This window comes from Stegastes partitus, unplaced genomic scaffold, assembly GCF_000690725.1.
Source record: "Stegastes partitus isolate 25-593 unplaced genomic scaffold, Stegastes_partitus-1.0.2 Scaffold306, whole genome shotgun sequence".
NCBI classification, from domain to species: Eukaryota; Metazoa; Chordata; class Actinopteri; family Pomacentridae; genus Stegastes; species Stegastes partitus.
In genome coordinates, this window is record NW_007578037.1 from 126230 (window position 1) to 141613 (window position 15384).

Sequence of the window (15384 nt, forward strand, 5' to 3'; positions counted from 1 at the left end):
GTGTGTGTGTGTGTGTGTGTGTGTGTGTGTGTGTGTGTGTGTGTGTGTGTGTGTGTGTGTGTGTGTGTGTGTGTGTGTGTGCAGGAAGCATGAACGTGGACGTGGAGGGGATTATCCAGTGCATCAAGCAGGGGGATGAGAACGGTGTTCAGATGCAGCTGCAGGAGTTCAACAAAGAGGTAATTCCACACAGAAGCTCGCACATCCTCGTACACGATGCGCTACACGCCGCTTATGACATTTCTTTTGTCATCATTTGTCCCCGCAGTACGCACAGTGCTTCTTCTTTGATGCAGAGGAGAGGGAAAAAAAGAAAGTAAGTCGGTTTGTGCTACTGCGCCCGGTAGCTGACAGAAAGTTTTCTGTCACATCTCCGTCCCACCAGTGTTCCTTACAACTCTACTACCACACCTCCGTCTCATCCACCCCTCCCCAGCTCCACCCCACAGTCTGTCTGTGATTAGTAATTCTGCTGTATCAGTTGTCCCTGATCCTCTCTGCTTGCATGCTCCGACAGATTGAGTCCAGGCAGAGTGATTGAATAACCAATGTGCTCTTAACTGTCAGGAGAAACAAGGGATGTGTCAGACCTAACTTTAGGAGTTTGGGAAGTTTTTGGTGTAAAAGAAGGAATTTACAAAGTATTTTATCACTAAAAGACGCTCCAGGTCTGTTTAAATACATTACCTTTTAGTTTTAGTTTTAAGTTGGATTTTTAATTTGCATGTAAATGTAATGCAATTACAGTTTCCTTGTTTTCTTTTGTCTGTTATATGATTTTAGTCGAGTCACTCCTCATGCTGCTGTGTATTGCTCAATATGCTTTGTTCACATTCACTGATGCAGACTGGTCACCTGCCACTGTAGACATGATTAAAGTTGACTCAAACATGATGTCATCTGTTGCAAGAGGGCCATTGTCCTGGCTTGAGATATGAGTTAATTGATCAGCAGCTTTGTAATTGTCTCCAACTCCTATTAGGAATTCCAGTGACACTGTTTTCTTTCTCTTCTGCTGCCTTCCTCTTTGAAAAATGGATTACCCGCCACCTACAGCAAAGGAAACTAGAAGAGGTACAGTTTTGACATTTTGTTGAAATCTTCCTTTTAGTTGTAAATGAAAACACCCTAAACGAATACATAAGTAGTAATAAAGTGTGACAAATTTCAATTTTATATCTTCTTTGCATTGCTGTACCAGTTCAGGAAAAATAAAGTGAGGGACTACGCTGACTCTGACTCCGACTTTGACGAGTACGACCAGGAGGATCGAGGCCTCATCCTCAGACAGGTACCGTCACTGTCTGCTTGTGCAGAGGCAATGGTCAGAAGCTCCTTTGAAAAGTTCTCAATGGGTATTTTTTGTTTTTGTACTGTTTCTGTCTTCAGAATTTAGCTCTTGTCCTCCTGAGGTTCATAAGAACAGGAGTCAAATGTCGTCTTTTGAGAGTGTCTCTACGCACCCTGAGAATCCTGTCCAGGGACAAAAAGGTCTTGGGCCCTTTGGTGACCGACAACGCTCTCCTGACTCTGGCCAAGCTAGCCGGGCTGACCACAAGTGACTTCAGTGAAGAAGCCAGCGACCCCGACTCTGATTTCTACGACAACATCATCACTTCTCTTGCCGAGGCCAAAGCGCTGCAGAGTCACACTGACGAGGATGAAGCTGACGGCAACGACCAAAACGAGGAGTGCTCCGCTTTTGACGACGATGCCAAGAGCGACATCAGCATCGCCAACAGCGGGGACATGGACAGCATCAGCTGGTTCGGGAGCCACAGGACCAGCATCAACGAAATGCACCGGGGTGGCGTCCATCACAAGGTGCTGGAGCGAGGGAGGAGGGACCGCAGAGAGAGCAAGATGGAGATGGAGGAAGAGGAAGAGGAGGAAGGGGAGTCAGGGGAGGAGGCCCAGAGAAAAGAGGCCATGAAGGTGTTGTGTAACGTGGTTTACAACAGCACCTGGGCACAGGAGAGGTTCAGTGCTCTCAGGTGGGCTTCCTCACAAAACACACGCACAACTTCACAATTTTCCATAAACATCAAGCTTCTTTTCAGGCTCAGTGTTTTGCAGAAGCATTTAACAATCATTAAGGGAGACGTGTATTGTGGAAAAAGCAGAAACATGCTCCATAAACTATTTGATAATCCTGCCAATTAAATAGACGTACATCAAACTCTGCCTGAAATCAACAAGTTCATGCCTGCTCTGGTGAGGTTATTACATCAAGTGCAATTAAATTGGAGATGAAAATTGATAGGGCAGACTGAGACATGACTCGGTGTCTGTGTATGGCTGATCTTAGGAACAGTGTCATTCTCAGGACCCATAACATTTATTTGGCTTTTGTGCAACATTTTTCCAGACAGATAACATCTTGCTATTTTTCCTGTCAGGCTCCTGTGTGGTCTCATAGAGCGTCTGTCCTCCAGTGTGAACTGCTCGTCTCCCTCCAGTGTTCAGTTCTATGAATTACGCCTCATGTTCCTCATTACTGCACTGCGGCCGGAGCTCAGCACTCAGCTTCATCAGGTAACATGACCTCACACACTACAAACTAACTCTGTGAACTATGTAGCGCAGTGCCGTTGCTAAACTCACCACCCCCCATGCTGCATCTCCTTTTGTTCATGGCATCAACTTCAGTTTAGTCTGATCTTGGTACGTCAAGATTTGTGTTCTTGATCTCTGAACTGGTTTCCTCCTCTCCTCACACTCAGTATTTTCCTCTTTTCAGGAGGGGGGGGTTTCAATCCTCACAGCGGCCTTGGAGAGCTGCCTGGATGTGCAGTGGAAGGAGCAGTATGAGTGTGTGCTGGACCCAGCGACACCACCCATCTCTCTGGAAGCCTCTCAGCGTGTCACTGAGATCCTTAAAATCCTTTTCAATATCACCTACAGCACCCACAGGCAGGAGCCAAGTGAGGTCAGTGAAAATGAGGGTGTAATAAAGCTGTCAGCCTTCAGGTGTCATCGAAAAAAGCAAGAAGAATGAGTCTGCATACAGGTGCAAAAGCTCACATTTTAGAAACTTATAACATGAGTGATGAGATCAGCTAGTCTTTGAGGATATACATACAATTTACATCCACTAAAATGCAAATTAAATGAAAACCTTATAAATGTATCTGTTGTCTTCTAGCTGTGTGTTATTCATCATCAGGCCAGATTAAGAAAGGTAGTTTTTTTTCCCCGTCAGGACGATGCAGCTCTGTACCGACACCTGGTGGCGATCCTGCGACTCTGCCTGATGAGGAAATGCACGCTGACAGATGACACTGATGAGCTGCAGGGGTGAGCATGAAACAGAGTTGGACAAAAAGAACGTTGTGAAGAAGTCATTATTAACAACAAAGCATTTAAACTCATCATCGGTGTTCACTTCTTTTGAAATCCTGCTCTGTGCTATATACTCTCATACTGTTATATGATGTGTTGACAGTATGTATAATACAAATATAAACGAGACGCAGTTTTAGAATCTTATAGATTTTCACATATGAGGAATTTGACTTGATGCATAACAGTACACAATGACAAATATGTATTTTTTTAGAGGAAGATAAAAGATTTTCTTTTACAAAAAAGCAAGAGTTACAAGACAAATAAAAAGTTTTACACAATAAATTAACAACAAGTGTAGCTAACCCAAGAAATTAGAATAGTAATGAAGTAATAAACAGCAATAAAAGTATTTACAGTGTGCAAGAATATGCAAATTATTTACCTGAGAATGTACAAATGTACATAGTATATGGTGCAAACAGCTTGAGATGTGCAAAGGATAATAATTCTATTTTAAAAGCTGTGTGTTAATGTAACTCATTGACTCTGTTACTGTGGGGGGGAGGCAAAGTCACTACGGGTCTCTAGCTTTGTTGATGAGGTCACTTTTTTCATAACGTGTTCTCATGTAAAGAACTGTTATTTTTATAATTTTGTTTTGTTTGTTTTTTTTTACTAGTTATTGTGTTTTTTTGTGTTTACCATTATATAATTTCTATTCTGCCAAAGCCAACCAAACACTCTGTCTCCCTGTTCTCTTCTCTCAACCCCACAGTCACACAGTCAACCTGCTGTCAGCGCTGCCTCTCCAGTGTCTCGACGTGCTGCTGATGGTGCCTCTGGGGCCGGACTCAAAGCAGTGTCAGGGGGTCAACATGGACTGTGTGCACACCCTGCTGATGTTCATGGAGAGACGTCTGGAGTCGGTGAGGGAGGGAGGGAGGAAGGAGGAGGGTTGTGCTCAGAGCAAACCTTTTGGTTTTTTTAAGAGTCTGTTCCTAAAATAAAAACTTTACATATTTGAGTCTGAAACAGGGACTATCTGCTAATACTAAAATAACCAGAGAAGGGTTTCTTTGTTTGTGTGCTTTTCAGGGGGATAAAGTCAAAGAGAAGCTGACACCAATCCTCAATCTGCTGACGGAGAGCTGCAGGGCCCACAGAGAAACACGCCACTACATCAGGAAACATGTAATATTCCTGAAAAGCTGTACCTCTAAGAGAGATGTCACATTTTCCTTTTTAAACCACGATGACCACCCTAAATTGCTAATATACTGCCGGTCCTTTGAGTGCCACCAAAACAGCTGTGACCTGCTGAGGCATGGACTCTATCTAGGTGTCCTGTAATGTCAGGCACCTAAACGTTAGCAGCAAAACCTTTAAATTATGATATGGAGCCATAACAGACCAGACTTGTTCCAACCTGTTGATGGGTGCTCATTACTGCTGACCAGAGGCATCCTACAAACCTCACCTCTTTACACCGGTCTATTTCTCCTGCATCCATTGCATTGCCTAAAAGAACTGACTGTTCATTCAATATTTAAAACATTTTCTCTCCATCTCTGAGCGGTCATAAAGCTTCTGCTCGTCCGTATATATTTGCAGCTCGTGTTGAAATGATCGTTTCTCCCCCTCATTAGATTCTGCCTCCTCTGAGAGACGTATCACACAGACCAGAGGAAGGCTCCACAGTGAAGAACCGTCTGGTTCGTCTTATGACTCATTTGGATACAGACGTCAAACATTGTGCTGCTGACCTTATCTTTGTCCTATGCAAGGAAAATGGTAAGCCCTGAAACCTGTCACTCTTCTGGATGAATGGAGAAAATTACGACATAGAAGCAACACTGATGTTGAAATTAAAAGATGTGATCTGAGTTTTAAAAATTAAAATGATGAGAAATCATTAAATCATTGTCTTCCCTTAAATTCCCTTTTAAATTGACTTGATATTGTATTGTTCATATTTATTCTATATGTCTTTAAATAGTTTTTTGAACATTGAAACCCATATTCAAAATGTTTCTTAGTCTAGTTTTGAGTCAGATTAATTTCACCACCTCTTATTTCATGTATTTCCCACTATCTGTGTACTTTCTCTCCACCCATCATCCTTTCACCTCCGCTTCTTGTTTTCCAGTGAGGCGTTTTGTCAAGTACACAGGTTATGGTAATGCAGCGGGCCTGTTGGCCACCAGAGGTCTGCTGGGAGGTCAGGGGCCCAGGACCTCTGATGCCCAGTACTCCAGCGACTCCGACTCAGATACCGAGGAATACCGGCAGGTCAAAGACCGCATCAACCCGGTGACGGGGCGGGTGGAGGTGGAGCAGCCGGACCCCATGGAGGGCATGACGGAGGAGGAGAAGGAGGAAGAGGCCAAGAGGCTCATCATGCTCTTCAACAAGCTGTCCAGGTCGGTAAAACACTTCCAGACAGGCAGGAGAAACACTGTCTAATGCAGGGATCTCCAACTCCGGTCCTTGTGAGCTACTGTCCTGCTAGAGATCCAATCATTTGAGTCAGGTGTGTGGCAGTACTGAAACGTCTGAAACCTGCAGGACAGTAGCTCACGAGGACCGGAGTTGGAGATCTCTGGTCTAATGCTATTGAAGATACAGGAGAGTCTTAAATTGTCCTAATAAATACATTCCCTGAGGAAGTCATTAAAGAGAGGAGCTCCAGCTATGACCTAAAAGTGAATTGGTATTGACTCCCAGCACAGTAAACCTGAAAAGAGAGTTGTAAACGTTTAATCTTTCTCTTGTTTGAAATGAAACAGAGCAAAGATGATTAAATTATCTGTTCCTGAAACGTTATCCAAGTATTATCAGAATCAGATAAAGCTTTATTGCCAGGTGAGCTCGCACACACAAGAGGAACTTGACTTGATAACTGAAACTCACTGTGCTCACAAAAAGTTAATTATACAACAAGATAGCAGCAGAGTTCCTAAGTAATAAATATCAAATCTAAATCTAAAGTCCTAATAAATATAACAAGCTAGGAAGCTTCATGATAGAGGTTACACTATCAAACACCGCTGACATTAAAATAATTTGTGTAAATCTCTGAATGCTGATCGCTAGGATGAGGACGGCGTTACTGCTGATGATTCCACATCTCTGACGCCTCGTGTGTTTTTGCAGAGATAACATCATCCAGCCGATGGGAGTGGATGCTGAAGGGAAGCTCGTCCCGATGTCAGGACTTGGGGGAAATTCCCTCACCGAGGAAGGAAAGTCAGAGTCAGAGAAAGACGGAGAAGCAGGTGAAGGAGAGAAGGACTGAAACATGTCAAATCCACTCGTTCAGTTTATTGATTGTTCTCTTTGTAAATATCCCATTTCTAAAGTTTGTCAGTGCATAAATATTTATTGTAACTTCGTGGATGGCGCCGAAGGAATGAGATGTAGTTCTCATCCAGACACAACCAGCCGTTCTGACAACTGAAGAAAGGATATAAAAAAAAGATCATTTCACATTTCTTCTTCTTTGGATTCAGACTAGTAATTTAGAGCAGCAATAAGGTCACACTGGTTCGAATGAAACTCTGAATCTGTAGTAGCTCCTGAGAAGGAATTGATTTCACGGTGATAATACCCATAAATGTTTGAATAAAGTCTTAAAGTCTTCTTGCTCGTTCTGACGCTGTGCGCATTTAGATCAGTTTCGTCCAGTCTTCTGCAGAGCGTTGCTTTAGAGGAAATTCCAAACAGGCCACATCAGATACATGAACTCATGACCCCCATCGAACAAGATGGAATAAACATCTGCGCAGCACATGGACTTGCCTCTGTACGGCGTGTGATGTACTGCAGTACACAACATGTGCTCAGGTGTAAATTGGGTGTGTTGTATGAAAACTGTCTCATGCCATACAAAACATTTGGATGGATTCCAGATGCTCTGATCACATCTGCACCGTTAAATTACCTTTAAATTGCTGTTTGTTTTAGCTGTGGCTGAACAGTAGAGTCCATTTTATTACTGTTTGTGGATTCAGGTATTGTTATTAAACTGCATTTCGTTTTAGCTAGGGACTGTTACAGTGCTGCTCTTATCTTCTTCATCTGATACTTGTGCTTAATGGACACATTCCTTCTTTGATATTATCATGATTGGTGAGCTTCTGGGTGGTTTTTCACATTTATTTAGGAGGCATTAACTTACTTTAGCACAAACACAGTATTTACAAGGGCAGAGTGAACAGTGGGTGGAAACAGTTTACCTCTTGAGCTGAGTGACAGAGCTCTTTTGTTTAAGTCATTCTCTTAAACTAGCACCAATATTTATCATTTACGTAAGAAAGATCCTATCAAATCCATCCATCCATTATCTTTTATTATAAAATTTCCCCTTGGGGATTAAAAAAGTATTTCTATCTATCTATCTATCTATCTATCTATCTATCTATCTATCTATCTATCTATCTATCTATCTATCTATCTAGCTATCTAGCTATCTATCTAGCTATCTATCCTCAATATGTTTTGGGACTGTGGGAGGAAGCCGGAGAACCTGGAGAGAACCCACGGGGAGAACATGTAAACTCCACGCAGAAATCGGCAACCTTCTTGCTGCGAGGCAACAGTGCTAACCACCGCATCACCTTGTAGCCCTCGTACCAAATCAGTTGTTTAAAACTGGGTATAAAAAAGTACATATTGCTGCTGAACGTGGTCCCTTTAGTAAATATGTTTGGTCCATTGTGAAGTTCCAGCCAATCCAACACTAACACAATTATTATTACACTTATTATTATGACATGATCTGTTCTATTTGGTGTAGAATCAAGACCTAAAATGTTCATAGACTGTCAAGCTTTTCATGTCGAGATTGAGGATTTTGAAAAAGGGTAAACGATGACTTTCAGGTTCAGCAGACTGCATCAGCACAACTCCATCATCTCTTCGAGGGACATCTGCAGCTCTACAGACTGCAGGGAGGAGGCGCCACCTTCAACAGCCAAATTTTTCAGTAACTCCATTGAAGTCAGGACCACCTGAGACGGACAAAAAAAAACAAGCAGCAGAAGTCAGACGCAGTGACAAGAATGACAAGACCAAGATTTGAGTTTGACAGGAGCCGTGAAATCTGAGCAAGCAACAGGACATGTCAGGTTGGTCTCATTAAAGTAAACTTTCTGTATGGGCTTTTCATTTCGCAGCATGCACTCCTTGTGTGGAGGCTCAAGAGCTGAAAAACCTTTTACAACTGAAGGATCAGCTGTCAGCACCGGTATTCAGGCTTTGTTCCCTCAGTGCTATTAATCAATACTGAGACAAAATTGCCTCTTGAAAAGTGCTGCTGAGTACAGCTCCCTTGAGTGGGCAATTTTGTGGGTTTGATCACTCATGAAATTTAATAGAAGTTTGTGCAACAAAAAAAAAAAAATCTGTGCCAAACTGAAATACCGCTTTAAGGTGTGAGAGCAAAACACTGTTTGTGTGTTTTAATAATTTAAAAGTCCTCTCACCTCCACTGTGATGAGCTTCTTCTCCCAAGGCCTGCTGTCAGGCCACTTCTCCCCAAGGCAGAGGAACAGGGAGCAGGGCGGGCTGTCTTTGCCTTCGATGAAGTCCAATATTCCTACACATAAAGCACATGTAAACATACTGTCCGTTTATCAGCATGCAGACAAAAAGCTGCATAATTACTCCTTCCACCCACCTCGCACAAAGTCCCTGAACTGGTAAAGCGCCTGCGGCTGCAGTTTAGGAATCTCTTGGGGCTGCTGGCTCTGGTCGAACTTGGAGAAGCTCCAGAAAGCTTTGATTTCACCCCGTCGCTGGCCGTAGACCACGTGGCCGGACACCCCCACATCCAAGCCGTCGCCCAGTTTGTCGAGAATCCGTTGGGTCAGAGTGGCTTGAGTTTTATCCAGCATGACTCCAGGAGTTGGCAGAGAGACCACGGAGAGGCCTGACTCATGATCCAAAACTGTCCCCTTGAGCTCAGGGCTGATGTGGAGACATTATTCATTTGATTTCAAGCTGAATAGACGGTTATACAACAGAGAACACTGAGGAATATTTTGGCATTTTTCTTGCAGAGAGAAAGACGAGAACATTGATTCCAAACTCACGTCTGTGCTGTAAATATGTAGCAACATTTAGACCTTGCCTGGACCTTATTGCACTTTTTATAAAGGCTAAACAAACCACTTCTGGCTCCAGCTACATATTTAACCAACAGAAATAAAAGTGGTATCAACCTTCCTAATTTATTACTTTTGGCAAGCAAAAGAAAAAGCACATTTCATATAAAATTAACCAGATGGTTTCAAGTCAAAATGGGAATGCTGATTATTTGTTTCCTGTGATAGAAGGTGTATTTGGATGTTACCTGTAGACTAAGCGGATTCCAGCTTCATTCTCAACCGTCTGCTCTGACACCATCACTCCTCTGTAGTACACTGAGATCCTGAACTGAGTCTCTAAGGATTCAGAAACAGGAGAAGTGTATGAGAACAGGCTGCAGATCTGGATTGATATCAATCATACTGACAGGGTGCGTTGTGTTTGACACCCTTATAAAACATATTCCATTTGAATATTATGTAAAAGCATTTCTTTGTAAATTCTTCATGTTCTTGTCACACACAGCATCCCCCCCCCCTCCAACTTACTGAAATTATCTCCATCTTTAGTCTTGTTCATTGTATGTAGGAACTGTGCCGCCAACTGCCCATCACAGGCCCCTCCCACAGCTCCCTCCATTGGACGTGCTGGTTGCTCAGGCAACCCAGTTTCACCGTCTGCACCCTCAAACGTTACTGGATACTGCTGTTGCCCAGGCAACGCGCATCCACCAATCACAACCTGATTCTGGAGCTGCTGTTGCTCGGGAGGAGGCTCAAAGCCTGCGGTGCCCTCTGTGGAAAAGTTGGAGAAACTGAGAAACTGTTTCTAGGAAAGTACCTTGGATACTCTTTTTTTTTGTTGTTTTTCTGCTCCTACTGCAGCAGTGAGGAGGAAATGCTGATGAGTCTACCTGTATCAGGGCCAATGTTCAGTTCCTTCAGACACTCCTGGAGAATATCCTGACTGGCTGAGGATTCTGCTGGCAGATATTGATTAGTTCAGAAACATTCAAACTAGAAACATTTCATTAAAGTACACTTTGAATAAATATTATAGAAGGAGCTGCTTTACCAGGAAGATACACGGTGTCTTCTGCAAGGTAGAGGCATTCTTCAAATGAACCGAGCTGGCTCTGAGAGATCACAGATACACATCAGAATCAAGTGTTATCATTTCACAGCATTTGCATAGTGTTTACATTTTAATCCCTGCGCTCCTGTAAGTAAAACACACAGGCGACACTTACATCTTGTGTAGGAAGACCATAATCCTCAAACAAATCAGCGTCATCTTGTTCCTGGGATCCAGCAGAAGAGTTAGCTTTGAGAGTGGAAGCAAAGATCTCTGCTTACTATCTTGTCATCACTTACTCTCCTTTAATATTTAACCTTTAATCTCATAATCCGCTTTTACAAATGGCATCCACTCACATGCTCTGCATTTGCATGTTACCTTGACAAGTTTTAACCAGAGAAACAGAAAACAAACAGGCATGAATGCAGTGAGGAGGTGTTCAGATATGTGCTGATAGAAAGGTGCACATTTTAAATCCATGAATAGAGCATATTTAAATATACATAAGCAGTGAGTGTGGTGCACCTGCTGTATTAGCAGATTTTTACATTTGTGCAATTTGAAATTCAACATGTTCATTGTTAGTTACAGCAGTAAAAAGGAGCAAAAAACAACTTCTCTCCTTCTTGGCATCATAAATAATTACAGCACATGAGCTCAATAATAATAAATTAGCATTTTTGTATTTTTCGCTGTGCATTTTCAGTGCCAGGTGCCAGTGAAGACACATCTAATTTGCTTTTCTGTCATCGGAGCAAACAGTTCTTTTTATCTTGCTTGTTGTTCTCTACAACACAGGACCCGGTTGGTGGATCCTCACCTCCTGATGGCGACTCGTCCGGCCAGCGAAACACTTTATGAGGGTTTGCAGCGTCGTTCTTGCTATCGGACACCATTTTAAAGCCTTTAGCTCGGAGGGCGCTGCGAAAATTCCTCTTCCAGACCGAGGGGTCTCCCTGAGCCCGGCCATTCCCGCTAACCTCAGCCCAGGCCTGCGAAGGAGAAGCAGATTGAAAAGCTGGACGATTCACACGAGGTGCACAAATTACAACCTGATAGAAGTTGGATTCTTTAACCCTATTCACGACCTTTTGGGGTCGTTTGGACCCCGGGCCATTTGGTTTAGGTGACAGGTATTGGGGTTTTTTATTTTTGAAGATTTTTTTTTAATATAAAAAGAGGGACATTTGTCATGCATTGGGACCCAAAATTATGTCAAATTATCAGAAAATGTATTTAACATAGTCTAAAAGTCTATAATGAATACCAACACATATTTTGCACGTATTCTTTCTTGGAGTCCAATGGACCAAGAAAGACCTTCTACTTATGGCAACATCAAAGTCCTGAATAGGGTTAAACATTACAGTACAGTACAGGGGATTTCTAGAGTGTTTTTGTTACATCATGTCATTAATAATGCAGCTACCTTGAAGATGAGACTGTCGGTGTCGGACGAGTCCTGTCTCAAAGCGTGTTTCCAGGGGATGGAGAACTCTGTCCGCTCTGAGTTTGTCCAGAGGACGCCGGGAAACTTGCCACTGTCGATCTTGGCCCGCAGCCACGGCATGAGCAGCGGTTTCTGGTGAGACATTTCTACCGGGGCAAGAAAAAACAGGTTTTCAAGATTAGAAACTGCATTCATCATTTCTAACTTTATGTCACACACGCTTCAGGGATATATTTCACCGAACAGCGACGTTCACGTGGTGTGCTTAAACAAAAATAGCGAATAAAGACTGAATGTTCAATCCTCATAATGATGCATATGTATTGAAATGTAACCTTATTTTATGCATTAATATTTATTATTTAAATTATGCCCATGTCTGCCTGTAGAGGACACTATTGAGTCATTTTATAGCTCAATTTATGCAGAGAAAAAGGAATTTTACCAATATTAGTATCAACAAGGCAGCAAAGTGTCAACTTAAATTTTAAATTAAAAAAAACTTGATTCCAATGTATAAAATCTGTTAAATGGACACAATCTGTGCTACTGAACCTGGCTACCTTATTTTTTTTAAGGATGCAAATCCCAAACGTTAAGACTAAGTCATACCATAAAAGTGATCATTAGAGATTTAATCGAAGAATCTTCCTGTTTGAGAGCTCGTTCATAAAAAAAAGAAATGAAAAAATCTATGTATGTTAATTTAGTTCTTCTTTTTTCTTTTTTCACTCTCTATAAATGATCAGAGGTTGAAGAAGAAGCGAGCACGCGAGCATCCACCCTCAGATGTCCGCAGGACTGTGGTGCAGCTGAGGAAACTATATTTACAATCTGTGAGAAAGAGGAAGCAGGCAAATATGATATCAGACCGGAACTGTTAAAATACTCCTAATATGACCAAAATGTTCAAAATCATGCCTGCAAGTAGTTTAATCACCACAGCAGAATGTGTGAAGCAATAAAAACATAACTTAAACTCAAGTAAAACGTATGGCTTAGAGCTATTTCCTTTTAAAAAACATATAGAACAATTTCAGCATAACATGTACACAAGAAACATGCTTGAGAGAACAAATTAAGAGGGAAATTAAATCATAAAGGAGTGCAGCTTTGTTTTAATTAAATTAAATGTAAAATCCTGAAAGGAGAACAATGTTGGCTCCAACACTTTAGCACTGAGTTTTAATTTGAATAAGTTTGGCGTCCACGTGTGAATCCTCCATGGGGAATCTTTATCTCAGGAGTCGTTCGAAACTATACAAACAAGTTATTTCTGCGTGAGGTGAACTTTATTTTCACATTTGAATATGACCAGTTAATTTAGAATTGATCAGCTCAACACGGATCACAGTTAGAGAGAGTCTAACTTCAACTTTTTAACATAAAAATTATGTCACATCAGCAGGAAATATCACAGATCATGAAAAATAAATAACTTATGATCAGATTAACGCATAAGCTTCCATGTGACCCTCTTGTAAACAGTGTGTAGGAATGATCTCATTCCTCATAAACCCACCACTTGTTTTCAACTGTCAAATTATTACATCATCACCCCTCAGAACCGCCAGTTTTGATTCCCTCACAATGATTTTAAAGCTATTTAAAGATCAGTAGCACCACTATCATTGTAGAAAAGACCTGAAATGAAAACATCCAGTGGAAATATGGGACCTATTGAACCAGTTTGTCCTTCTAATACTGAACAATCCCCTCCTTGCAGTGTAAAATGTGAATCTACACATTCATTTAACAGTTGTTTTGTTATGCTGTGGCGTTTATTAAAGCAGAAAACAACACACAACCACTCCTAATATCGCGGTGAAAGTACTTTCTGAGTGCATCTTGGTCTAATTTCTCTCTTTTTTGTCTTATCCAGACCAGTCAGACCAAAGCTGTCCTACCTGAGGGGACGAGGTCTCAGCGCAGGTGAGAGTTGAGCTCAAACGCAGCTTTCTGGGTCACAAGTCATGAAATGTGACAGAGAAACAAAACTGTCAGCGAGTGTGGGCTGTTAGATTCCTTAAATACCGTCCAGAGACTGTGTTCGTTGTTTCACGGGAAACTCCGACAGCTTGGTTTCGTTTTCCACATGTGACGTCAGAGAGGTTTCTGCCCGCTAGGTGGAGTCAGACATGGGGATCAGGGCTTTCTATCCTTCTGAGGACACCCGAGCTGTTAGAGCCCCTAAAAGAACACGAGGTCAATGGGATGTAGGGAATGTGTCCTCTTTAGTAGTGATCTAAGAAAAGACTACAGACCCAGCTCTTGACAGACTGAAAACAAACAAAACATAAATCCTATTCCCTCCCTACAGCCTCCTGTTGGCATCAACGCCCTGTCACACTTGAACTTCTTCTATGACACTTATCCAGGTTGTTTTCGCCTCACTAGATCCTTGCTTGTGTTGTATCCGCTCTCAGGATGTACGTCGCTTTGGATAAAAGCAGAATAAAAATGTAGAGTTGTAGCGTCTTAACACACTGGCCATAGCTCAGCAGATCTCGTGTTATTACATGTTAATTACACTGTTTTCAAGTTTGTTTCAGGGCAAAATGGACATGAAATGTGAGATATTGTGCCCCGAGCAAGCTTTTATTCTATTTGTTCCCTAATATTGGTCGATTTTATTTAATATCACAGACAGAAATTGCAGATTGGACCATCGATTATGTAGGAATTAGCCTTATATATATGATAATTTACAGCTAGAATCTGATGTCAGAGATGTGGTTTGGAAATACTTGTCCTCACAAATGGTATTTTACAGTAATTTGGACTATTTAACCTCTTAAGACCTGGCGTCTGCATATGTGGACATCACATTTTGTGTTTTATTACCACAGTAGTTGATTTTTTGTATTCATTTTTTAATTTGTATTATTTTATGATTGTTTTTTATTTTAGTTACCTATTTTTGTTTTGTTTTGTTTACATTTTTTAAATATATTTTTATTTTCTTTATTTTTTTAATTTTTGATTCTTTTATAAATTAAAAAAAACGCATATCAAACAACAGCTTGGGTCTTAAGAGGTTAAAAAGCTCAGGAAAAGGCGAAAAGAAAAAAAAAAGGTTCACCCATATAGTCCAATAGTAACTAAAATAAATAACTAATAACAATCTGATCAAATTTTACAGGTTGTGATTTATGACAGGAACAAATAAAAAAGAAATTCATAGCCAGATCAGATAACTACAGCAACGTACAATAAAACAATAAAATGTTTTTTCGTTTCTACTTGGCCGCCAACAAGTCATGGTGATGTGTTACTGTAATAATTCTAGAGGTCAAGTGTCGGTGTCATCCAGGTAACGCTAGGAGCTTCAGTAAAAAGAAACTGGACTTCTCGTTTACAACTAAAAGGATTACAGAGGTCATTTTCTATATGTGGTTGTGGGAAGCATTCAGACTCACAATAATGTCCCTGCTGCAAATATCCTGCTGTGAGACTGTGAAACTGAAAAGATCTCTGTGATA

At 41.4% G+C, this 15384-nt stretch overlaps 2 protein-coding genes across 5 annotated transcripts in view; one reads left to right on the forward strand and one right to left on the reverse strand.

The window, feature by feature from the left end:
* Positions 1-6927, forward strand: part of LOC103358357 (synembryn-A-like) — a 15540-nt gene extending 8613 nt beyond the window's left edge. For both annotated transcript variants that reach the window (XM_008283285.1, XM_008283286.1), the window contains 13 exons: positions 85-179; positions 269-316; positions 1057-1074; positions 1202-1291; positions 1390-1994; positions 2400-2535; positions 2741-2929; positions 3203-3297; positions 4064-4214; positions 4384-4479; positions 4935-5079; positions 5435-5708; positions 6442-6927. In XM_008283285.1, the coding sequence (XP_008281507.1) occupies positions 85-179; positions 269-316; positions 1057-1074; positions 1202-1291; positions 1390-1994; positions 2400-2535; positions 2741-2929; positions 3203-3297; positions 4064-4214; positions 4384-4479; positions 4935-5079; positions 5435-5708; positions 6442-6583 (2084 nt within the window). In that variant the 3' untranslated portion in view covers positions 6584-6927. The remainder of the gene's footprint in view (positions 1-84; positions 180-268; positions 317-1056; positions 1075-1201; positions 1292-1389; positions 1995-2399; positions 2536-2740; positions 2930-3202; positions 3298-4063; positions 4215-4383; positions 4480-4934; positions 5080-5434; positions 5709-6441) is intronic.
* On the reverse strand, positions 6595-13979 carry irf3 (interferon regulatory factor 3). 3 transcript variants are annotated; one of them, XM_008283281.1, is made up of 12 exons: positions 13810-13979; positions 11882-12048; positions 11273-11444; positions 10625-10698; positions 10450-10510; positions 10289-10357; positions 9924-10169; positions 9641-9731; positions 8966-9255; positions 8772-8884; positions 7755-8297; positions 6595-7607 (listed from the first exon to the last, which is right to left on the reverse strand). In XM_008283281.1, exons 2-11 carry the CDS (start codon positions 12044-12046, stop codon positions 8184-8186), a joined length of 1395 nt encoding a protein of 464 aa, XP_008281503.1. In that variant the 5' UTR covers positions 12047-12048; positions 13810-13979; the 3' UTR covers positions 6595-7607; positions 7755-8183. The 3 variants fall into 3 exon arrangements, with proteins under 3 accessions (XP_008281503.1, XP_008281504.1, XP_008281505.1); XM_008283282.1 differs by having other exon boundaries at positions 10289-10354; positions 13810-13978; XM_008283283.1 differs by lacking the exon at positions 13810-13979 and having other exon boundaries at positions 10625-10675; positions 11882-11968.
* Between the last annotated feature and the right edge of the window lie 1405 nt (positions 13980-15384).

Coding starts and splice junctions, on each gene's coding strand:
- irf3 (XM_008283281.1), bottom strand. CDS start 12,046: ATGTCTCACCAGAAACCGCTGCTCATGCCGTGGCTGCGGGCCAAGATC. Junction 11,445..11,881: donor CCGACAGTCTCATCTTCAAG/GTAGCTGCATTA, acceptor TCTCCTTCGCAG/GCCTGGGCTGAGGTTAGCGG. Junction 10,699..11,272: donor GGACGAGTCGCCATCAGGAG/GTGAGGATCCAC, acceptor CCACTCTCAAAG/CTAACTCTTCTGCTGGATCC.